The sequence below is a fragment of the Juglans regia genome, chromosome 13, assembly GCF_001411555.2.
Source record: "Juglans regia cultivar Chandler chromosome 13, Walnut 2.0, whole genome shotgun sequence".
NCBI classification, from domain to species: Eukaryota; Viridiplantae; Streptophyta; class Magnoliopsida; order Fagales; family Juglandaceae; genus Juglans; species Juglans regia.
Genome location: NC_049913.1, coordinates 32,390,848 through 32,416,485, shown reverse-complemented (window position 1 = coordinate 32,416,485; position 25,638 = coordinate 32,390,848). Strand labels below are relative to the sequence as shown.

The following is a 25,638-nucleotide window of genomic DNA, read 5'->3' as shown; positions in this document are numbered from 1 at the left end:
GAGTTGACAATCCATTTAAAACAAATTGATGCTAAGAAAAATGCATTCAATTAAAATGTCTCTTTTTAGAGATATTGCATACAGCGATACTGCGCGCAGACACACTCCAACAAATTTAATATGTGATTTAACACAAACGTTTAGCTTGCGGAAGTCATTGCAACAAATTTACATTGAACCAGGCCACCATCTTAGACCATATTCGCCCTACCTCCTACGTACCCGGCCAACATGGTATTATGGAATATTTTTTTAATTATTTATTATTATTATTTATTTAATGGTTAAGAAAATGACTATTAATAAAATTATATATTTTCTTAGTACTTTTTAAAAATTTTTAAAAATGTGAATAAAAAAAAAAAATAATAAGAAGATAAATTTATGCTAGGCAGATGGGCAGCCTAGCACTACTCTATATCTATATCTCATAATTGGAGGCTACTAGCTGTAGACGAAATACACGCAACCCAGATTGTTGTTCAGGTTCGGGAATTCAAAGTTTTTGGAAGTAGAAGAAGCTAAGAAGAAATTCCAGGCCATCCAACAAGCCTATTCTGTTCTCTCCAATGCCAACAAAAGGTTTCTGTAAGATGTAGGAATCTACGATAGCGATGATGATGAAAAAGGAATGGGGGATGACAGCCGTGATGAGCCAAGCAAAGCCTAACGGAAATGGGGAGGAGAGCTTTGAGGAACTACAAGAATTGTTTGAAGAGTTGTTTCAAGGGGATATTGACACATTTGACTCAAGTTCACGTACTACTAGTTGTTCTGGTTCCTCCTCCTCCTACATGTCTTTTTCTGGGAGTTCTGGTTATGATCAATTCATAAATATATAATATCATGGCCGATCGAGGTAATGCATGTTAATTACTTGGTATTATATAATTAGTCATAAGTGTTTAAATTTTCTTCATGTGCATGCATTAATGTTAATTCTGACTTCCGAGCTATTCATGGGGAAAATGGAATACCAACAAACAATAATAAATAAATAAATGATCGGGAAGATGGAACGTTTGGGTATTTGCTTTCCTTTGACTATACACTGACTAAGTCAGTACACGTACCCATCATGCATTAGTCAAGGAAGTTGAAAAGTTTTCCAGGTTTGAACCCAACAACTACGTGCGAAGTCTCCATGTATCTTCTCCCTCTTCTTCTTCTACTTTTTCTTCTTGTTGCTTTTACATTGTTGCTTTGTAGCTTTTCCGTGTTTCCAGCCCTCTTACAATATCAACTTGATTGTGAGAGAAATGGTGCATGAAACTACTCAGAAAAAGTTTTATTCGCATCGGTGGGTCACAATATTGACTTTAGCATTTTCCGTTTTGTTGATTTCATATTTTGGGCATGTTTAATTTGAGTAATAAGATGAGATAATAATTCTGTAAATACAATTGAAATAGTGTGAGAATAGTAATAAAATGGTTTGAGTTTAAGATATTTTATTGAATTTTAAGAAAAGCAAAAAGAAAAATCTAAACAAGGCTATACCACACACTACAACAAAAATCATTATCTTTCGGGATGAAAAATTTCGTCCTTAATTTGTCCCAGTAGGTTTGTCACAAAAGACAATCTGAGATAGGAAAAAACATTTCATCCCAAAAAATATTTTTTGAAACGAAATTTTGCGGACACATTAGAAGTTATATAACAGAGGTTAATCATTCCTAAAAAATTGCAGTAATCTTAATCTGAGACAAAATATAAGAAATAAACTAATAGCCAATAATCCCTAGCTATAACACATGATATAGTTGAGAGCAATATTTTATTCCATAAAATGATCGGTACATACCAGAAGCATAGATAACAAAATCATTAGCATCATGACAACATGACCAACATCGGTACTGCATGCATGCATGGTCTTATTGAAATTCGATCTATAATATTCATAATGTTTTTATATGTCGAGGTCTTAGTGGCCGATAAGATTAGCATCCATCACTTTGGTAACTATAGTTTCTCTAAGAAATGTAAAATCTAATGTTAAAATACAATTTTTTTTTAAATTTTAAAAAAAAATTACACAAAACGTTATACTGATTAAAAATTTAAGAGTAATGCTATATATTACACTCTCATCCTGTTTTGATCATACTAAATAATATATTACATATTTATCATCATCAGATAATAAAAAAGTATGTAATAAATGATTATTTAATGATAATAAATATGTTACATTATACTCAATAGAATGAAAGTGAAATGGTAATATGATGTATATAATTTTTTAAAATATAATTTCTTATTATCTCTCTTACTCAAGATAGCCGCCAGCGAGCATAGACTGGCACGTGGAACCACATTGCAAATTAAGCGCATTCCTAGGCCATCAATCAAGACAACTCGACAAGAGCCTAAAAACAAATATATTATATATCTATATCTGGTAATTAGAGGCTGCTAAGCTCTCTTTTCTCTTATCTTTTCCTGTATTCTTTATCAGGTTCAATTTCTTAACATGTACCTCCTTTCGGTACTTCTTCCACTGCAACAAATTTAATATTTAGAGACAAAACTTATTAGGGATGAATTTTATTTTAACTCTAAAAGTACTTATTTAGAATGAAATTTAAATTTCATCTCAAAACATGAATGAAGTTCTCAATATGTTCGGAATAGGTTAGTGTTTGTTTGAATAATAATCTTGATGAGAAAGTACATATAATTTTGCTTGGGAAGGTCAAAATTGTTCGAACTGAAATTTATTGTTGGAACGGGCATTTTTTTGTGGGGAAATCTAGCAGAAGGTTGCAAAAGCCATCCTATTTTGGGACGAAAAATTTCATCTTAGAAGACATTTAGGGATGAAAAAATTTCGTCCTTAATTTGTCCTAATAGGTTTGTCACAAAAGACAATCTGGGATAGGAAAAAACATTTCATCCCAAAAAATATTTTTTAGAACAAAATTGTGCGGGCACGTTAGAAGATATATAACAGAGGATTAATCATTCCTAAAAAATTGCAGTAATCTTAATCTGAGACAAAATATAAGAAATAAACTAATAGTCAATAATCCCCAGCTATAATATTACATGATATAGCTGAGAGCATTATTTTATTCCATAAAATGATCAGTACTACATACCAGAAGCATATATAACAAAATCATTAGCATCATGACAACATGACCAACACCGGTACTGCATGCATGCATGGTCTTATTGAAATTCGATCTATAATATTCATAATGTTTTTATATGTAGAGGTCTTAGTGGCCGATAAGATTAGCATCCATCTCTTTGGTAAGTTCAGCTGCAAAGTTAAGCATTTCTTTTGGATCTGGAACGTCCTCCTTCAGTTTCTCATATTCAAGTGTCCAGCGGACCAAACATCCGCCCTTATCCTTTGGAGTGGCTTGAATAATGAACTTGAAACTTTTGAACGCCTCCATCAGTAATCCTCCTATTACTTTGAAAGTGACTGACAATTTTTCATCATCTTTGTGCTCATATATCTCCTTTGAAATTACAGTTTTCCCCTCTGTGGAGCCACACCCAACAAAAATAAAAGTAACAGAAATTAACCTGATGAGATATATAATTAAACATGAAACCAAACAAATCGCACGAGGATATTTATTTATTTTTTTAAATTACAATTGGCAAATAGTTTATACTTCATAAAATAAAAATAAAAACTCACAAATTATAAACAAATAAGAAAAGATTAATGTTACATATAGTCATGAAGTGTGCAAGTGCCGTACAATCATTTTTAAAAATATAATTACAATAAACCACATCATCAATGGGTAATCGCAATATAAAAAAAAAAAATCAATTTGCCATATATTTTGTTTAAACCACGTTAGTGGGTAATCTTGTATAAAATTTATAGGTAGATCTATCATTAATTCTCGTTGAAAAATGCGGGGGACCAAGCATGCATGCACTAGAGATAAATATATAATAACATATATGTTCGATAATTTAATATATGAATGTAAGGATCAAATAATTAATGTGGCGCCCCTTACCCCAGAGGAGATACCAGTCCATAACAGAACCCACATCTCTCCATCCACCTTCAACTAAATCAACCCTCGGAATATAGTGAGGGCAAAGTTTTGGTGAGTCATATAATCTTTCGGTGTGAACCTCGTAAAATGCACGAGCAGATGCCTTGATCTCTACTTCAATATCTACCTTCCCAACCAGCTGAGACATGATCTCTCCTTAATTTCAAGTTTGGTATTCTAGATTTTGAAGGAAAGCAGCAGCGCTAATTTGGGGAAGAGAATAGGAGTCTAGGTTGCTACATATTGCTAGCAGCTTCGGCCTTCACGTATTTATAGAGAAAAAAGGCTAGGCCGGGGTTATGATCTCCTCACGATAAGTTTTGGCCAGATTTTCTGTGACACATTGTTTGAACGGTGTAGCTAGTCCTACAATGAAACCACAGTGATCTTACACGTTAATTCCTTTGAAACATAGCCGACGTCGATCTTTGACTGTTATTTTGGTAATTATGCTTGAACAATCAAGGCAAGGGCACAATTTCTTGTACTTCTAGTCCTGGATACATTTGAAAGAACCAGGTACATGCATTCATGAGATGATGTCTTGTACCAGATTCGAACAACCTGTCTATTCCCTTTCACAATTTGTTTTTGTCTGCAGGCATACAATTCTCCATTTATATGAGAGATCTATTCAAATATTTTTTTTTTCTTGTTTTTTTTTTTTTTTTGTTTTGTTTCTGTTGAATGTTCTTCAAGACATTTTTTATGTAGACCGCCCTCCAAGGCAATCCAAATATTTCAAATTGATGTCTATATGAATCACTCAGCTTATTTTATAAGAGGATTAATATCTAAATTAATCATTTGTCAAACTTTTTGAGATACGAAATCTCAAAAAAACCATATAATTAAGATATAATAACGTTAATCATAAGGGGACATTGAGAATGTTAGATGTAGGTTGGGAGGGATATTCCCCCCACCCCCACCCCCCCTTGGGCCGAGCCGACTCCACTACTCAGAAGTCCTTCTGATTCGTGAACGGTCTGCCTATCTGTGTCAAGAAGAAGGAGTTTCAGACCTAGCTTGTGGGGTGTGTCAGAGGGGAAGAGGCCATCACATCACTGACACGTCCGAGCCCACACAAGAGGCAGGGGATCATGCCTTATTAAATGAACAAAGATGACAACAAACAACAATCTCGTTAGGAGACTCACCTTTTCTAGGGACGCAGGCAATGGGCGTACTTTTCGATCTGCCAAAGGGGATAGAACGCACAGAGAATTGTACCGCATTTAAAGCGGTGGCATGGCGTCTGGAGCAGCAGGTAGTCGCCCTACAGCAGGCATGGCACCCAATACGACAGTTGAACATCCCACTGACCAAGAGTGGGGTACTCCTCAGCCGAGTATAAAGGCTCACCTCTAGGTTAGACCAAGGGATCTTTCTCTCTGGACTCTTGTATACAATATCACCTCATATATACTTAGGCATCGAAAGTGTTACACACCAACCAATCCCTCACCCTTGAGAGTATGTTGCAAGAGTATTGGAGAAGGTGAGAAAAGTTGCCCGGGAACGAAACGTGTCGTTAACAATGGCACCATGTGTGGGATACCGTGGATGACATATCATTCGTATGCCGGCAACAATACACTCCCAAACCACTCTTGGACATGAAGAATCCTTGAGAAACATCCTCCTTTAGTTTCTCATATTCAAGTGTCCAGCGGACCAAACATCCCTTATCCTTTGGAGTGACTTGAATGATGAACTTGAAACCTTTGAACGCCTCCATCAGTAATCCTCCTATTACTTTGAAAGTGACTGATAATTTTTCATCATCTTTGTGCTCATATATCTCCTTTAAAATTACTGTTTTCCCCTCTGTAACAAAAATTAACATGATGAGATATATAATAAACATGAAACCAAACAATTATATATGGTTTGATGAAAAATTTAACTGATACTTTTATTTCTAAATAGCGCATATCACATGAGGATTTTTGTTTTTTTCTTTTATTTAAAATTACAGTTGGCAAGTAGTTCATACTTCATATTTCATATTTTGGGCATGTTTAATTTGGGTGATGAGATGAGATGAGAATTCTGTGAATACAATTGAAATGGTGTGGGAATAGTAGTGAAATTGTTTGAATTTAAGATAATTTATTGAATTTTGAGAAAAGCAAAAACAAAAATCTAAACAAAACCTATACCACACACTACAATAGAAACCATCCTCTTTTGGGATGAAAAATTTCGTCTTAGAAGACATTTAGGGAAGAAAAAATTTCATCCTTAATTTGTCCCAATAGTTCTATAATGAAAGACAATCTGGGACGGGAAATAAAAATTCACCCCAAAAAATATTTTTTGGAAAAAATTTTCCCAGCCTGTTAGAATATATATAACATAAGAATACTAATCATTCCCATGCCCTCGCTGGCCTATGCCGTTTGGACCGCCAGCGGCTTCTATCGGCCCCGAGGTGGTCTCCGACCACCATGGCGGGCATGGGGGAGGGCGGAGACAACGGAGACAGAGAGGGAAAGGGGGAGGAGGGGAGGGAAGACACGCGGGAGAGAGGGGAAAAAAGAAAGGAAAAAAAAAAGGGAGGGGGGAAGACATGACACACTCACATCAGTGTGTAGGATCATATTGTGGAATTCTTTTGTGTCTAATGTTTTCCTTATTGAAATAAAAGGACTTTTCGCGAAGAACACTCCAAGTATCTACGAACTGACCGGATCTAGAGGAGGTTAGCTTGAACTTGAAAACATAATTTGTTTTATATAGCCCAGATAAATAAAAATTCTTTGAGTTGATGTATTTGCATGGTTTTGTTGAATCCATGACGTTTATGGCACGAATAAATATTTAGAATATTTTAAAATATTTATGAATAATAGTGAAATAGTTTGAGTTAAGATATTTTATTAAGTTTCGGAAAATGAGAGATAAAAAGTTGAATAAAAATATTATAAATTAAAAATTTATTTAAATATATTTTTTATTTTGAAATTTAAAAAAATTGTATTATTTTTTATATTTTGTTTGAGAGTATGAGAAAGTTATTTATATTTGAATAATAATTGAGAAAGAAATGTAGAATTTTTGAGAATATAATTTGAGAATAGCTAAAAACACTTATATTCCCAAACTAACTGTGTTAAATCGCATATTAAATTTGATGGAGTGTGTCTGCGCGCAGTATCGCTCTATGCAATTTCTCTAAAAAGAGACCTATTAATTGAATGCATTTTTCTTAACATCAATTTGTTTTAAATGCATTGTCAACTCAACTATCCGACAAGTTCATGTATCGAGATGAAGGGTTAGTTTGGTTCAGTATTTCTTATTATCTATCTTTCTTCGGGTATGTGCTCCCTAAATTGCTCAGCGGAAATTCGGATGAATAGTCTTAAAGTTGTTAGTAGTAGGAATTATGAAAGACTGTCCAGGCCACTAATGTTTTATAGGAAAAAATGGACTGACAGTATAAAAAAAAAAAAAATTGTATTTACAACAGATTATTTACAAAGAGAATAATTATTTAAAACAAAAAAAAGATTTATTTTAATAAAAAATAATTATTTTTATAAAAAATAATTGAACATAAATAAACAAACAGTTTTATTGTGAGTTTAGTGCGTTCTATACATTAATAAAGTCACACTCGTCATGCCTTTCAAACACGATCTTGTACTGGATCTATGTTAATAGGTCAGATCAAGAACATAGATCCAGGCACACTCGTGCCTTTGAACAGCGCCTAGCTAGCCGACGGCGATCTTTGACTGTTATTTTGGTAATTAACTTGAACAATCAAGGCAAGGGCACAATTTCTTGTACTTCTAGTCCTGGGTACATTTTAAAGAACCAGGTACATGCATTCATGAGATGATGTCTTGTACCTGATTTGAACAAGCTGTCTAGTCCCTTTCACAATTTGTTTTTGTCTGCAGGTATACAATCATAGAAAATGCTTCGTGCCCCGCTGGTGGCTCTGGGACTTGTAATATTTTTATATATATATATTTTTTAAATTTATTTTTAAATAGATATTTTTAATAATTTTAAATATTTTAAAAAATAAAATAAAAATTATAATATTATTTAAAAATATTTTAGTAGAATAAAAATTAATATTTAATGATTTATATTTTACTTTCTGATTAAGGAAGTATTTTTTTTTTTTACTTTTTGATTAAGGAAGTGTTTTTTAATGATTTGTTTATTACTTTCTGGTTAAGAAAGTGTTTTTTAATGATTTTTTTTTTTTACTTTCTAATTAAGGAAGTGTTTTTTAATGATTTTTTTTTTTTACTTTCTGATTAAGGAAGTGTTTTTTAATGATTTTTTTTTTTTACTTTCTGATTAAGGAAGTGTTTTTTAATGATATTTTAAATTTATTTTATTTTTTAAAAATATTTATAAGTGTAAAAAAAATCTATATAAAAAATAAATTAAAAAATTACACATAAAAAAGTACATGTTAAGCTCAACGGGAGCCCCCAACGAGGGCTGTAATATGACTATTTTAAATATTTTTAAAAAAATCATAATATTATTAAAAAATATTTTCTTAATCATGAAGTAAAATAAAAAATTATTTTTTTATAATTTTTTATTTTACTTCGTGATTAAGAAAGTATTTTTTAATATATATTTTTTACTTTTGGATTAAAAAAATATTTTCTTAATAATATTTTAATTTTATTTTCTTTTTTTAAAATATTTTAAAATATTAAAAAATCTATATAAAAATTATTTAAATAAAATCTATATTAAATAATACTATAGCCCCAGCGGGAGCCCCCAGCGGGGACTGTAGCACTACCCATTCTGCATTTATATGAGAGATCTATTCAAATTTTTTTTTTCCTTATTGAATATTCTTCCAGACAATTTTTTATGTAGGCCGCCCTCCAAAGGAATCCAGATATTTTGAAGTATGAATCACTCTGCCACTTTTGTAAGACCGGCTGTGTTTGAGTGTTGAGAAGTGTTAAAAAAGTGTTGTGAATAGTTGTGAATAGAGATTAGAGTGGATTTGTGAGTTTCATTAAGAGTATTTTGAATTATTTGAATATATGAAGTATGTTGAGTTATTGACTTTTAAATAAATAGTTGAAAAGAGTTGAAAAGAGTGGACAAATTTTGGGAAAACAGTTAATATTCCGCTGCAGATGGCACACACCCTTCCCAAATTACTAATTTCTTCCTACAACCTAAAAATCATGTAACATCCCATTTGAAATCTACAAAGATCCCCACCCCCGAGTGAAGCAGACCTCTCCCCCATCCCCACCCCCACGTCAACAGGTTGGGGAAGTTTGGGTATTTTGGTTTTTCAACAAACGTTGAGAAATACAAGCATATTTGGGACTGGAATTTATGTTTTGCATGTGTACATTGTCCTTATACACGGGCTACAAAGCTGACCTGCTTTCACTCTTACCACCATTGTTAGATAATCACAACAACATTTAGCCACTTATTTCTTTGCATTGTCTGATGATTAGTTTGCATTGGTTTGAAGAAGTTTTTGAAAGATATAATATATAAAACAGGAGCCTTTTCAATTATAAATATACCACTTAGAATTGTGCATAATGGTTCTTGGATGAATATTCTTTTAGTATGAGAGCCTCAAGTAAATTAGGATTAGGGAAATGGGCATTTATGTGTATATCAGAAAGGTCATGTTTATCATTTACTTGGGAGAGAGAAGTGTCAATATCATGGAAAACATGCTGAAATTTTCATTTTCTCATTTTTTGTGTCTTTTGGGTAATATGATTTCATAGTCCAAGTTTATTTTAATAGCCAATTACTAGTTGGTTATAAAGGTGCAAGGATTTTTTTTATTCCCTTTAACATTTTTTTTTTTTTTTATGGAAACAGACTTGTTTCATTAATAAAACGAAGTTACAAATGTGACTTATACATGAAAAATCCAGACTACAAGTCAAACTACGCATCAGCTCTGGGGCTTCCCCACACACAAATTCCTTTGTGGCGGACATTGTCTTAACTTCTAAGAACTCTCTCCAAATAGAGAAAGCGTTCTGTAAGAACAGAACTACACGACCCCCTTTGTCCTCGCAAGGAGGAAGAGTACGGTACACTGCTATGGATATTAAATCCAAAAGCCTATTTCTATTATAATACTAACTAAAATAACAACAAATAAACTACAAATAAAAACACATAGCCAAACTACAAATCCACAAGCAATGGCGTGAACCCGGACGTCACGCCTACCGCAAGCATCGGCAAGTCGAAACTCGACGACACGAGCACCCAGCTTCACGCACGAACACACAGCCTCCATTGCGTAGGCAGCACCTACGCACTAGCACTGGTCGTACGACCACCGGCCGTAACATTGTCCGCCTCTCTCGAACAGCTCTTGCTCCGGATTGCGTCCGATCCAAAGCTCAACATCACACTTGGGTAAAAAACAAACAAACTGAACGACAAAATTAGAAAAACAAAAACTGGACAACAAAACGAGTGAACAGTGCACATAAAGTCGACAATGGCGCGTGCATCTCACTGGTCACTCTGGGAGGAAAGTCAGCAGTCAATCTTGGAAGTCCTGGAGTCGAGGAGTCCAGAGGAGCCAAGCGTGGCGTCGGAAAAAGGCTCCCCGGTGGCGCGTGATGGACACGCGCAGACGCGATCCGGCAACTTACTCCCGCGCGTGCGGGCTACGCTCCACTCCGATGGACGCCGGATTCGGTGGTCTTGAAGATTGGCGGCTGGGCATCGTCCCGGAGGGGTGCGTGTTGACAGGAGACGGACGGAGAGACCCGAACGACAAACCTCCTTTATTCGGCCTGAAAAACATAAAAACTAACCAAAAAAACAACAAACGACAGGAAGAAAAAGGATCGGAAGGAGAAGAGATGAGGGGGGAGGAGCCGAAGCTCCCACCCCCTTTCGCTAAATCTGAGTCTGGAGTTGTTTTAATCGGAGGTTTGGAGAGAGCGCAAGAGGAAATCCTTTAACATTTTACTTGGCAAAAGCACAAATGTGTTTCAGATGCAGCAACCAAAGCATTATTTCTCTTGTAAGGTTTATGTGTTCCTGTTAATGTAATAATCATTATATATCTAGGAGAGTGTGACTTTGATCCTAGCACCAGTTTTTATCTATAGTAGAAAGGACTATAAAGATTGCAATTCCATGACCACCCAAAACAGCTTCTGAATTCTACATTATTAACTCTGAAAACCATGTATCTATATGATAAGTTTAATCAAAGCTAGAATTTTTGCACAAAATTCTTTGTTGTGTGAGCCTATAATAAAGTAAACTATATTTCCTTTTCAATGCAGGGAAATTTATTCCCTGATTAAATGCCATTATTGTTTGAGTTTCACTCTCACCATCAATTGGTCTATTGACTATCACAGCCAACACCAAACATAAGGATTGGTCCACATGTTCTTTGTTTTGGTCAGAGTGATGGGATTTTGTCCCAATACATAGCAATCATATAGTGCACAAAATAGTAGTAGAAAAACACAGGATATGAGGATGACGTAAAAAAAAAAGTAAGCAGTCTACTCTATACGTGAATAGGCAAAAAGTCACTTCATATCTGCAGGCTCTTCTGCTATATGCAAATATCACGCCATTTTCCGACAAATGGAGTTCATGTATAATTGTTATCTTTTGGTCTTGACAGCTGAAATTGACTAAATAATGACCAAGTCATAATACCCAGATATTTATGTCTTGTTCATAAAGCTTTAATTCTGAACAAACGGAGGAAAAAAAGTTAAAGAATGTGATTTTAGATGGAAAAAATATTCAGATCAACCACTATTCGGCTGCATCCCATTGATAAACATTATTTAATTGTATACCATTTTTTTCTTAAAGGAAACACTTGTTTATAGCCTCGATATTGATGGGAAAAAAAAAAAACTCTATCTTTGCTATTGTTCTGAAACTCACTCACTCACTCACACAATCAGTGTGTGATCAATCATATTAATTTATCTCAATGTCTAATTTTCTTTATTATGCCTACAGACAAACACCAAGCGACGGGTATAAGCCCGGACAAGTCCTTTTGCTCCTGCCCAATCAGTGTTCCATAATGCTCGGGCTTAGCAACTCTACACTGAAAAATTTTCTAAACGCACTCCCAGTATTGAGCGTGAGATCTCTCTAGGTGAGCTTCAGGAGACTATATTGTCTCATATATTTGAGTCTCACTAGTAGGTATCATTAACCACTGGTCTCCCCCCTCCGTTTGTGGAGTTGGTCTAGGAGTTTTTCTCGAACATTCATGCCATCTCACCCGATGGTTCCTCAGTTATCCCCTGACTATCTTCTTCTTAATAGGGCTGTCCTCACTAACCTTTACGCAACTGCCCATCAAAGTGATGTCTGTCATGACAGAGCCACCTTACTTTATGCACTGATCAATGACGTTCCCATCGATCTGGGAATTCATCTTTGCAGGGTCATTCTAGAGGCTTATCAGTCCAACAAAATTCGGACGAGATTGCCTTTTGCGAGTCTTGTCACTCGTATTGCGATGTTTCACTTTGTTCCTATTCCAAATACAGAGCCTAGAATCTCTTTGAAGGCTCCTATTGGTCGTAAGACCATTTAGATCAGTCATGTGCACATTCGCCCATTCCCTTTTGATGATGAGGATTTTGCACCCAGTTCTCAGCCATCCCGTGCAAGGCCATCAGGTTCTCAACCATCTAGCTCAAGACCATCCACCCTTGCACCAGATCCGAATGAGCCGGGAATACAAACGGTGCTTGATTGTTTGAGCCACATCCAGACTCGTCTTGACCACATCAATAGTCGCATCAATAGTTGTCTTGATCACATCGTTGCTGGACTTGAGCACATCAATATTCGGCTTGATAGTCTGGAAGGTCATCTACATCGCATCGAGGATCATCTAGATACTCGCATTGAAAGCGTGGATGCTCGTGTAGATGGCTTACATACTCATCTTGAGCGTATGGATACTTGATGTGAGAGGCTGGTATGTTTCGATACCCTTGGTGGTCGATTTGATATGCTCCAAAACATGGTGCTACGATGCTTGAACGAAATGGAGGAAACTTTACTAACAAGTAGTTTTGAGGATGATGCCCCTGCAGGTAACGTTGGGCACGCTGCGCAACCTCCTCCAGATGGAGGTCATTGAGCCTTGATCTTTTTTTCTTATTTATCTGTCATAGGATATAGCTGGATGGGATATGTTGTAGTAAAGCAAAAACATGGAACTTCCTGGGGCACACATGATTTTCTTGATGAATTGTCTCAAGTAATGAATTGTACAGGTACTAAAAATTGTATTTTATCAAACTCAAGTATTGAATTGTACAAGTCCTAAAAATTTTCTTGATGACTTCATGTCTGTCATGTCCTTCTCATGTCTATACTAGTTCTTACTTGTGCTTGTTCAATTCATGTGTAAAAATTAAAATCACAATGTTTTGAGGTTGGGTAGTGTACATTGCTATTTGTAGGTGTTTTTAACGAAATGTTGCTCCTCGTGAATAATGCTTTTCTTACAGACATATAATTTTACCATTATTATTATTTTGGGATTTGAATAACATTATAGGGGTTTCAATAAGCCTAATTTTTTACATTTTATTTTGTCAAAAATTGAATAGGGTCTAATGACGAGATAAAAATTACTAAACTCATAAATATGTTAACTCAGGCTGTTGACATAAAAAACATGTTAGATACATGGTCTAGAGAGTTCGCTCGAGTTTCTCTCGAGAGCTCACCCCTCACAGAGAGTTCGCTCGAACGTCAGATCGAGCTTCAGCTCGAGCAAATACTCTCTGGATCATGTATCCATGTTTACATTTTCAAGCTGAGCATGGATACCCCCATAGAGAGTTTGCTCGAAGGTTAGCTCACAGAGAGTTAGCTCAAAGTTAAGCTCGAGCTAAAATTGTGCAAATATTCTGTGGGGGGTTCGCTCGAGCGAACTCTCTAGATCATCTATCCATGTTTACATTTTCAGGCTGAGCATGGAGCTCACACCTCACGCTCGAGATTTGCTCGAAGTTCAGCTCGAGCGAAATTTGAGCGAACCTCTTGAAGCTCGAGTGACTCTCGAGCGTAAGGGGTATCCATGTTTGCATTTTCGAGTTGAAGTTGGAGCTCACCCATCACAGAGAGTTCGCTCGAAGTTCAGCTTGAGTGAACACATCACAGAGAGTTTGCTCGAACTTCAACTCAAGTGTAGCTCGAGCGAACAGCTCACAAAGAGTTTGCTCAAAGTTTAGCTCAAGTGAACTCTCTGTGAGGGGTGAACTCTAGCTTAGCTCGAAAATGCAAACATAAATACCAGTCACATAGAGTTCAGCTAGCTCGAGCTGAACTCCGAGCGAACTCTCTGTGATGTGTTCGCTCGAGATACACTTGAGCTGAACTATGAGCAAACTCTCTTTGATGTTGTGATATCCCGTATTTATGTGTATTTTGACTAAATAATTATTGTATCTCTTAAGATTATGGGCTTTTTTGTTTAAAATTTTAAGATTTTTAACTATTAATTCAATGTGTTTTCTTTTATTAATTATTGTTCGTTATTTAAATTGTACTTTATTTTAAATTAGTTTATTGTTGGATTTAATTATTTTATTTTTATTTAGTCACTGTGTTTAAATTAGTTTATTTAAATTGTTATTTTGAAATCATTTTTGTTAGATCAGTTTCGAGACCCCGAGTTGAAAGACTAGATCTCATTTCTTTCCCTTCACTTTTCTTTTTCCTCATTTCTTTTTCCCTTTTCTCTTTTTTCTTCATTCTTTTCGTCATTCTTTTTCTCCTCCCCTGCTTTTCCTCCCTCGCGCGAAGCCCCCTCCCCTTTCCCTTGTCCATTTTTGGCAACCTCACCCACCCATTTTCAGCTCCTCCCTCGCCGCTGTTAGCCGCTACCGTCTTTCGTTCTAGCACCGCCGTCGTGCCACCATTGGCATCCATCTTTTCACCACAACACCAACGGCCTCCCAGCTACCCAACCCACCCATCCGCAGTTCCGATCTGCTACCAGTGAAGCTCCTCCATCTCCATTTCCGATTTGAGTTTTTTGGACTCCAATCGCAGCCCATGCCAACCATCACCACCATTAGCTTCACTAACACCCCTAAGCCCTTCCCTAGCCATCCCAAGTCTTCATTTGTTCTCGTTTAAAACTTGGATTTTTGAGAACCACGGCTTTTGCCCGAATTGCATTGTTTTCTTGCCGTGCCGCCACTTCTAGCACCTCCGTGATCTTTCGAAAATTATACTTTAGCATTGTAAGTAATTTTCCAAAGAATTTTTTGATATTTAAATATATTTTTGCACTAACAAATCTTTTGCAGTCTTGTTGGTTGTGTCGAGCATTGAATTCGAGGAGTATGGGGGTCGGTTAGATGTGAGGATGGGTTGTTTATTTAATTGAATTATGCTTGCATACATTTATGTTGTGTTTGGCATCATGACATTTATTGCATCATGTCATGCATGCTCATGTTTTGTGAATGAAAACTGGGTTTCCATGTGGGAGATGATTTTGGGTATGTTTGAAATAAATGGATCGAACAATTTAAGAGAGAGAAAAAAGAGACTGTAGGGATGGTAATAGAGTCCCGCCTGCGATTCCTACCTACAGTGCAAGCGGTAGGGATGGTGGTAAGCAGGGATGTTGGTAGAGTCCCACCTGTGATTCCCGCCTACAGTGCTATGATAGGTACCCCTTGTGTGGAAAGGAATTGTGGGGATAGTGGTAAGCAATGATGATGGTAGAGTCTTGCCTGTGATTCCCGCCTACGGTGCACGCGGTAGGAATGGTGGTAAGTAGAAATGGTGGTAGCCCTACCTGTGATTCCCGCCTATAGCATGAGCTATAGGGATGGTGGTAAGCAGGGATGGTGGTAGAGTCCCGCCTGTGATTCTTGCCTACAGTGTCCGATAAATGATTATGTTGGGCCATTTTCTGGAAAAATGGCGGTTTATGATTTAATGGTTACGAGCACCATTTTCTGGGAAAATGGTTGGTTTATGTTTAGGCCATTTTTTGGAAAAATGACCAATATTATTCATGGTGTGTTTTGGGTCAAATGAGATTTTTTGATTGGAAAATAATCATTTTCGAGAAGAATGAGGGTTTTGGGTCAGATTCGTGTTTTGTCAGGGGCACACATGTTTGTTGGATGCATTATTGTATTTTTATCTCTTGGTTTGTTTGGGTAATTACTTACTGAGATTCACATCTCATGTGGTATTCCTTACCCTGCGGTACAGTTTTATTGTAATGCAGCTTTTGATGCAGATGGTGATGTTGAGCCTTAGGATTTGGCTCCGTCAGATGAGTGATTTGGAATCACTTGCTCGTGTTTGAGAATTGTTTCCCATTTTGAATTATATATTTGGTATCATTATGTTTTTATGGGATTTGTTTCCTTTTTTTCTATATCCTTTTACTTTATTTTTGTAGATAACTGTATAATTTTCGATAATACATTTATTTAGTAGTCTTGTATTTAAAATTCTGGTACTTAGTTGACTTATTTAATTTATTTGTTGCATTTTTGTTGTATACTTTCTGCATATACACACACTTGGCACTTATCATTGGGATGCGTGACCCGTATTGTCATCATCCCAATGTCACGAGTCCCGCATTTCTGTACGTGGGAGTTGGGGCATCACAGATGTTATTCGGTAATGTATTGAATTACAAAATTTGAATATTAGTACAAATTATAAATTTATGGTTTGTCGTTTACATATTATTACAAATTACAAATGCATTGTTTCCGGCAACGTATTATGATGACAACTCGCAGGTGCGCTATTTCATTTTTTTCACCCTGAAACTTATTTAAATTAAACCCACTCGAAATTGTAATAAAAATTCGAATTAGTTCATACAGGCGAAAATCCAAAACATACAAAACAGGCGAAATTCCAAAATATGTTCCACAAGTACAATTTATTTATTTTTATTCTTTTTCGAAGAGTCGGTAGCCACATATTGGTGGCCCCGTCTCAAGTTTATTAAAAGAGTTATGCTAGAGAGCCCGTATTGGGCTCCTTTTTTTTTTTACTTGATTGGGTTTTTTTATTTTTTATTTTAGTTAGTTTTTTGACTTAGTGATAAAGAAAATATTGTTTAATAATATTGTAAAATTTTTTCTTTTTTAAAAAATATTTAAAAGTGTTAAAGAAATGAATTGAAAAAAAAGTTTTTAAAGATTTTTTGGTTTTTTTTTCACATAATCTTTTTAACACTTTTTAAATATTTTTGAAAAAAGAAAAAAATTCATAATATTATTAAACAATATTTTCTTAATCAGTAAGTTAAATAAAAAAGTAAAAAAAATAAAAAACCCAACTGGGCAAAAAAAAAATAGCATTTTTCTTATTAAAAAAACCTCACTTGTGGCAGAAAAAAATCGTGATTACAAACTAGACATCTGGGAGATTACAAGTAACCTCCCAAATACAAATCCAACACAATTAAAACAAGAAATCTAAACAGGCCTAAATAATAAAACAACAAAGATCTAAACAAGCCTATTTGACGAGCACCAGAAAAATAATAAAGGTCTAAACAAGCCTATCAGAAGAAAATGTAAACAGGCCTAAATAATAAAACAATAAAATCTAAACAGGCCTAAAAAAACCCAAAACAAAACCGAACAACCTATAAACTATGAAGCAACACCTTCATTTACGAAAATAAGGGATATCCATCTTCTCAACACGGATGATACCTTTTAGACGTCTTGGAAGACAAAGATGCCCTTCATAGACATCATTCTTTCCCATTTCTACTTCTCTAGCCTGAAAGTCAGCTGCACAATTTCCTTCCCTATATTGATGGACCACCACAAAGTTTATTCACTCGAGCTCCACCTTTAAGTCATCCCCGAAATCCCAATGATACCATGAGGTTCATCTCCCTTTCCGGAACCAGTTTACAACATTACGAGAGTCACTTTCAATAATGGCATTAAAAAGGTGAAACTGCTTACAAAGATGAATGCCCTCCAAAATAGCCTTTAGCTCAATCCTGTTGTTTGTCCCGTTCCCAAAGTGAGCTGAGAACGCTGCTTTAACCACGCCATTAAAATCACGGATAATTCAACCACCTCCCAAATTACTCGGATTTCCACGACAACTCCCATCACAATTAAGTTTCACCCAACCCTAAGGCTGTTTGGACCAAGTTACTATTTTTACCTCTTTCACTCCAATACTAGGACGTTCAACCTGGAATTCTTCAAGAATTTTAATGTCTTGCATGAATAATTTTCGGATAGCTCTAAGATTATCAGCCAATAACTTAATCCAAAACTGAACATCCCTCCAAATTTTCTCGGCATTATCCTGCACGCCTTCCATTCTATCCTAACACCATCTTTTCCACAAGCTCTAAGGAATTAGGCAAGGAATTAAACCAACTAACGTGCCTTTGATGGAGGATTTTTTTGCATAATAAAACCAGATCGTAACTCTGGTTTTCCAAGGCAATTGTTTCGTTACCCTTGCTCTGCACTCTGTCATCCATGACTAAACAATTAGACTGAGCTTTCCATAAACAAACTGAAATTCTTTTCGGCAACACACTATGCCAGAACCATTCATGATACAATGTATTCGGACTTTTGCTTCTCGCCACCTCCCACGCCGTGCCCGTAGAAAATCTACCATCTTGAGAAGGTTTCCAAATGAAGATGTCTTGTCCACATTTTCCAGCCGGCACATTTTGTAAAATCTCCTCTGTTATTTTTGAACCAATTAACTCCAATAACTTATCATAGTTCGAGGAATTATTAACCCAATAGTCCTTAATGCACAATTTAGAGTTTAACATAGCCTCAACTCTTACTAATAGTGCGCCTGAAGCAAGCCATTTGTCAAACCAGAATGAAGCATTTCCTCCTCTCACCAGCACTTTAACATTCTCCATAACTTCCAGAAGACAAGACATAACCAACTTCCAAAAATGGGAGTCAGTAGGCCTCTCAACATATGACAAAATATGCTCATTTATGAAGTACTTTGCCCCAAAAAACTCAGACCACAAAGTCTTAGTAGTTAACAACCGGTAGGCAAATTTCATATGAAGAGATTTTTGTACATCTTTAAGATCTCTCAAGCCCATTCCCCCTTCTGAAATAGGCTTACAAATTTTTCCCCACGATCTCCAATGAAACTTTCTTTTGTCGTCCACCTCACCCCAAAGAAAGTTGGCCAAAAGAGATTTTATACGAGACACGGTCACCCTGGGAATATTCATCACAGACATTAAGTGAATCGGCATGCTAGATAAAACGTGTCTCAATAAAATTAGTCTTCCTCCATGTGAAAGAAGCTTTATTTTCCAGCCTGTGATATTCTTCCTTATTTTCTCAATAAGCGGCTCCATGATCCTAGACGTTAATCTTCCTTATACCAAAGGCGCCCCTAGATACGTAATGGGAAATATGCCTTCCTTAAAACTCGTAAGTCTCAACAACCCATGCTTACGGATTAAAGAGATATGCTTCGACATAAACAGAGTAGATTTATCTTTGCTAATAATTTGACCTGACCGCTTCTCATAAGTCTCAAGTGTGTGAACAAGGTTTTTCTTAGATCTCTTATTCCCATTTGCAAAAATAAGAATATCATCTGCATAGAGTAAATGAGATACCAGAGGAGCACCAACTGGAGGATGAAATTTTCGAATACGCCTTGAGTTAAAAATTTTCTAGAGTAATCTTGTTAGAACTTCCTCCATAATAATGAATAACAGTGGCGAAAAAGGGTCCCCTTGTCGCAGACCCCTAGCCAATTGAAAATAACCAGTGAAAGTCCCAATCATTATAACAAAAAACCACAGGGACTTCACACATTTCTCTATTAATTTGCAAAAATTATCAGAGAAACCAAAGGCCCTAAAGACCTGCTAAAGGAAACCCCAATTCACCCTCTCATAGGCCTTAGTCATGTCAAGTTTCACCATCACATTTCCACCTACATTTTTCTTATGTAACGAATGAACCATTTCCTATGCGAGAGTGATATTTTCAAAAATGCTTCGGCCAGGAATGAACTCCCCTTGTTCATGGGAGAATAACTTTTCTACAACAACAGTTAACCTTGAGACAATAATCTTAGAAAAAATCTTATAGGCCACAGAACACAAACTAATCGGTCTAAATTTGTCAAAACTAGAGGGATCAGGCACTTTCGGAATTAAAATAATGAAGGAGGAAGAATAGAACCTAGTTAGTGGCGCACCCCTGAAAAAATCTCTAGTCACCTCAATGACATCATGTTTAACAATATCCCAACAAGACATGTAAAACTCGAAACCGAAATTGTATGGGCTCGGACTGCTCTCTTTGGGAATGGAAAAAACTGATTGTTTTACTTCGTCATCTGATGGTTTTGTGCAAAGGGATAAATTCTCTTCCTCAGTTATTTGTCTTTGAATCAAACCTGAGAGGTCACACTCCTCAACACCCGAGTTCTTAGAGAGAGAATTGTGAAAGAAGTCAGCAGCTTCCTTATGAACAATATCAGCCCCTCCAGAATTCTTCTGTTGTCAAGCACCATCCTTGATATCTGACCCTTATTCCGCTTTTGGTTAATAACTGAATGAGAAAAACTCGTGTTTTGATCCCCCTCTGTCAACCATCTTTTTTTAGCAATCTCACCCAAGCGGCTAGCTTCCCTCTTTTCCCATAGCTGAAGCTCAATTTTAGTAACTAGGATATCAGCCTCAACTTCCTCAGAAAAACCAACCTGTAGTTGATTTTTCAAAAATTCCATACATTCCTCAAGAACTCGTAAATTATCTTCCACTCTCCCAAAAACATTTTTATTCCAAGCACGTAAAGCCACCTTGGTTCTCTTAAGTCTAATAGCAAGTTTTAGAAGACCTAAGGCCGAGTCATGCTGATTCCACGCATCTTTAACACATGAGATGAATGATTCATGAGAACACCACATGTTGAGAAAATGAAATGGCAAAGGACCATAACAGGAAAGTGGCACCTCCGGATAGACCACCATCAGGCAATGGTCAGACGATTTCCACATTAAGTATTTAAATTGAGCCGACGCAAATTTCCTTAAGAAATCTCATTTATAAGCACTCTGTCCAGCTTCACCTAGCTTCTAGACACCCTTTCATGGCCATTGCACCATGACATACGTTGGCCAGAATTTGATAAATCAAATAGACCACAATGATCTAAACAATCATTAAACTCCGACATAGATATAAGTGGTCTTCGATTTCCACCAATCCTTTCTGAATCCATGCGTATCACATTGAAATTGCCTAACACCATCCATGGTGCGTTAGCCACTTGCGTTGCTTCTAATTGTTGCCATAACTCTCTTCTTTCAACATAAGTGCATTTGGCATAAACAAAAGAAATCATAATTCTATGGCCGGCCATAACCAACCATCCATAGACCATTTGAGAAGTGCAAGAAATTACCTCAAAATCATTCGGATCATGCCAAAACAGCAATAGCTTACCACCCTATCTTTCGTTAGAAACAGAGTAATTATACTGTAAAAAGTTTCCCAAAATAGACATACGATTCTCGGATACAAAAGGTTCCAAAATGGCACACAATTTTACACAGAATTCATTGAGAAGCTTCTTCAGCCTGTCTCCAGACTTTCTCAAACCTCTAATATTCCAAAAAAAATTGTATCAATCATAGATTAAGTTTTTGAGATCGGGTATGAACCGTTTGAGATTTCCTCATCGATATATCCTCTGTCATTTTTTATTTTCTAGAAATTGAACAATGCTACACATCCGACTTGTACAATTTTTCTTTTCCCATCAACGTTGGTATTTCTCCTTCCTTTCTATCTGACGCACAACCTAGCACCACTTCTCCTTGTTATACACCAGTATGCACCTCCTCGACGTCCTCAGATTTTTTATTTTGTATTTGAGGCGTTATTTCTCTAGGAGGTCCATTTTCATCACACCACACTTCTTCACATTCCTCATCACTACTCTCTGATATATCAGCCCTCACGTTTTGTCTAACATTCGACTGCGGTTCCATAACAGCTTCATCTATTTTTTCCTCATTTTCTTGAACTTCCACCAGAGGATTTTCCATAACCACCAGAATATTCATGTCATGCATAACCAACGAATTATTAGGACCTGCCTCATTATCCACTTCTGCAGCCTGACCCTTCAAGCCTGTAAATTCTTCTGATAGACCTTTGTTACTTTTAGGCTGCCATATCTTTTTATCTTTTTGTTTATCTTCATTTTTTTCTTTCTTTTGGCCAACCCTACAAACCACCAATGAATGCCCTTGTCGATAACATTTGGAACAATAAAACCAAATTTTTCATACTTTGCTTCCTGCCAGATACATGTTTTGGGTGCCAAAACAATAGGAAAATCGTTCATTGGTTCCATGGTTAGATCTACTTCCACGCAATTACGCGCCTCCTAGGCTCTCATACGATTAAGAGTCGCATTGACTGTGCCAAGGTATCGACCAAAACGGGTCGCCAAAATTTGCAATAAATCTGTTCTGTATAGATGCATCGGTAGACCTGGTAAATAAATCCATTGTGGTGCCAAAGGTGACTCTTTATTCACATCAAAGTCTTTAGACCATTTGAAAAGCTGAAATTTGATCCCTTCCAGTGTTCTTCCTTCACGTGCCCAACCATGCACAAAGTCACGTTCACTTTTCAACTGAATAAGAACATGGTAATCATCCATAAAACTGATCGTTGGTTTGTCTTGTAGACCCCAAGTTTTTACCACAGACAATCGGATTTTGTCAATAGAAGGTTGAACCCTCATGAATTTCATAACCAATGAAAAGCGAAATTCTCCCGATGCCTTCGTCATCTCACTTTCGGAAAATATAAAGCCCAATTCACCATTAATCTCAACTGGGAAACACATAGGGATTTTAAATGTTGAAGCCTCCATCTTTTTGTTCACCACCTGGGCGTAAGACTGAACCACATGACCTGACAAAACTTTAGGCCCTGCCAACGGGGAGGCCATCAGAGGGGCAAAAGGTGCCATCAAAGGCAACCCTAGACACCGAAAGTCTAACAACCAAAACCAAAATTGGAAAGACTAGAAAAACTGGACGTTCCAAAATAAGAAAAAAAAATTGCCTTCGTAATCGCCAAAATGTAATGCAAGTATCAATACCATAAAATGTAATGCAAGTATCAATTCCCCTCCCTATGTGCCCACATGTTTAGTGCGATAAAATCCCTGGTTCCAGCCATGGCTTGTGCTGAGGCAGAAGACATGTCCAAAATACGCTACAGATGATCTGGGTTATCCTTAACAGTTTGTCCTTCATAAAGATCTGGCTTGGACAATCGACCCTATATGTTATCAGTCAATGTAATAGATCAAATAATGTTAGGCATGACACAACATGCAATGACAATATATCGTTGCCGTGTCAGCTTGTATGGGTGCATTGATTTCAAAATTTGAAACCCTTTTTCTAGCACACCAAATGTGCGCTCAATCATATTTCGGAAGAAAGAATGCCGGTAATTAAAATAATTTTGATATCCATGGAATGAATTATTGCCGTGGCATTCAGACCTATGATATCGCACCCTGGGATCGAGGGTATAAATCCTTGCGTGCAAAGAAAGGAGGAATCAACCAAGTAATAATAACCTAAAAACCAAAAAAAACATTAACAATGTGAAATTCAAACATTACATTAGTACAAAATACCACTGCTCCATAAACTTATGACAAACAATAATAACCCTTAGGAGCCCATGGGAAAGTGATCCCTGGAGAAAATAAAACGCATCCATAAATATGCGAGCATCATGGGCAGTGCCCTCCCAGCCAGCATATATGAACGCGAATTTCATGTCGAAATCACAGGCTACCTGCACATTTTGGCTAACTCGTTGATGCCGAGATAGATACGCATTAGTTGCCTCCGAGGGAATCCATGCTTCGATAAATGTCCTGCCAATTGCACCATAACATTTCTGCAATCATATAATAAAATTGTGAGTTCAAACATTTTTAATAAGTGGGACCGACCACACACCCTCATTTTCAACAATTTTTAGGTGTTTCCTTTAAAGAATAGTAAGAAATTGTTACCTCGAATTGGATAATGACTTGGATTGCCTTCAATATAAGCCACCACCCCAGCAATATGTGTAGGTGCAATCACCTGAGGAGCAAGATTACATGAGGCACACATCACTGGGTAGACATGCCGGTTAAAGGTTTCACTAGAGTGTTGATACTGATCATCAGTGATTCGTTGAACTTGGACATGTCGAACTGTGTATGCAAACATTACTACGGTTCCTACACAGAAACCTCTCCTGTCGATTCGAGAAATGGATTCCCCCGCAACGTATTGCAAAACGCATCAAGTGCATATATTTCCATTTGAAACAAGTTCCAACAGTTATCCAGATGTTCGTTGAGAATTGCAATTATATACTCTCATCCATGTAAACCAATATTATGTTGCGGCATTCGCTCAAACACTGTCTGTGCATTTTCCTCTACTACTGCTTGCATAAGCATGGTCATGTTATCCCACATTGATACATCATGCCTCCTCCAAATTTGGTATGCATCCAACGTCCGAGGCTGGTTACTACTCGATACATCATGCCTCCTCCAAGCTTCGTAATCGTCCCACCCTGGAGGTTGGTTACTACTCGAGTCATCACGCCTCCTCCAAGCTTCCTATTCGTCCCACCCTAGAGGCTAGTTGCTACTCGATCCAGCCTCGATGGTGTTGTTTGCCTCCACCTGGGACTCATCATTTGATCCGCTTCTAAAGTCCATTATGCAATGTCACAAATAATTAGCCCAATAACACTTCGAGCAAGAACAATTTGCACGTAATAAGTGTGTCTAGGAAGATGCAACATGTCAAAGAGTATAGAAAACATTTCGTATGTGACGTCTCCAAATGCCACTATATAATAAACATTTATCAATTCTAATAACTAGTAGTTTTTTAAACGAATAACAACAAAACACTTACCAAATAATGAAAATTATTAAAAATTAAAAATTTCATTATCTATCAATAACATGTTCATCATATGCAACTCATAAAATCAAACACACAACATCCACAATAAATACTAACAACATTCGCAAGAACTCATCAACAACAGTCTCAATGAAAAACAACAACAGGAATAATGAAAGAAAGAACAATTACGTTATAGACATATGATACGTCACTCCAACCCCTAGATCCAATCAATTTTGCAGTCCAGGAGCATCATTAAGAATGCATCAACCACCTTATCATTCATAAACTGAGCTATTGCTTTGTTATATTGATGTGCAGGGAGCTGAGGGGTAATCTTATCCAAAAACTTCATACATAGATCCATCTTGCTAAATGACACGTCCAACCTGAGGAACCTTCGTCTTTGCTATGCTTTCTACTGCATTTCCCAAATATCTGCTTATCCAACTCAGTCTTCACGGTGGCATTGGCGGCCATAATCTCCAAAGCTTTGCTCAATTCTGGGAATACGCTACCCCGGGTTGGCTCCCTTGTTTGACGAGGAGAGTGTCTCTGTCTCCCAATTAGCCCACTTATGTCTAGCCCATCTATA

General features: G+C 36.6%; 1 protein-coding gene across 1 annotated transcript; it reads right to left on the bottom strand.

Annotated features, from left to right (window-relative positions):
* Positions 1-3,022: 3,022 nt before the first annotated feature.
* LOC108991298 (MLP-like protein 43) lies at positions 3,023-4,297 on the bottom strand. Its single transcript, XM_018965478.2, has 2 exons — positions 3,999-4,297; positions 3,023-3,502 (listed from the first exon to the last, which is right to left on the bottom strand). The coding sequence occupies exons 1-2, from the start codon at positions 4,186-4,188 to the stop codon at positions 3,231-3,233; spliced, it is 462 nt and encodes a 153-aa protein (XP_018821023.1). The 5' UTR covers positions 4,189-4,297; the 3' UTR covers positions 3,023-3,230.
* Between the last annotated feature and the right edge of the window lie 21,341 nt (positions 4,298-25,638).

Bases quoted from the DNA above. Each gene is read 5' to 3' on its own strand.
- LOC108991298 (XM_018965478.2), bottom strand. From the start codon at position 4,188: ATGTCTCAGCTGGTTGGGAAGGTAGATATTGAAGTAGAGATCAAGGCA. The intron at 3,503-3,998 runs GTAAGGGGCGCC...GTGGCTCCACAG, and splicing joins GGACTGGTATCTCCTCTGGG to AGGGGAAAACTGTAATTTCA.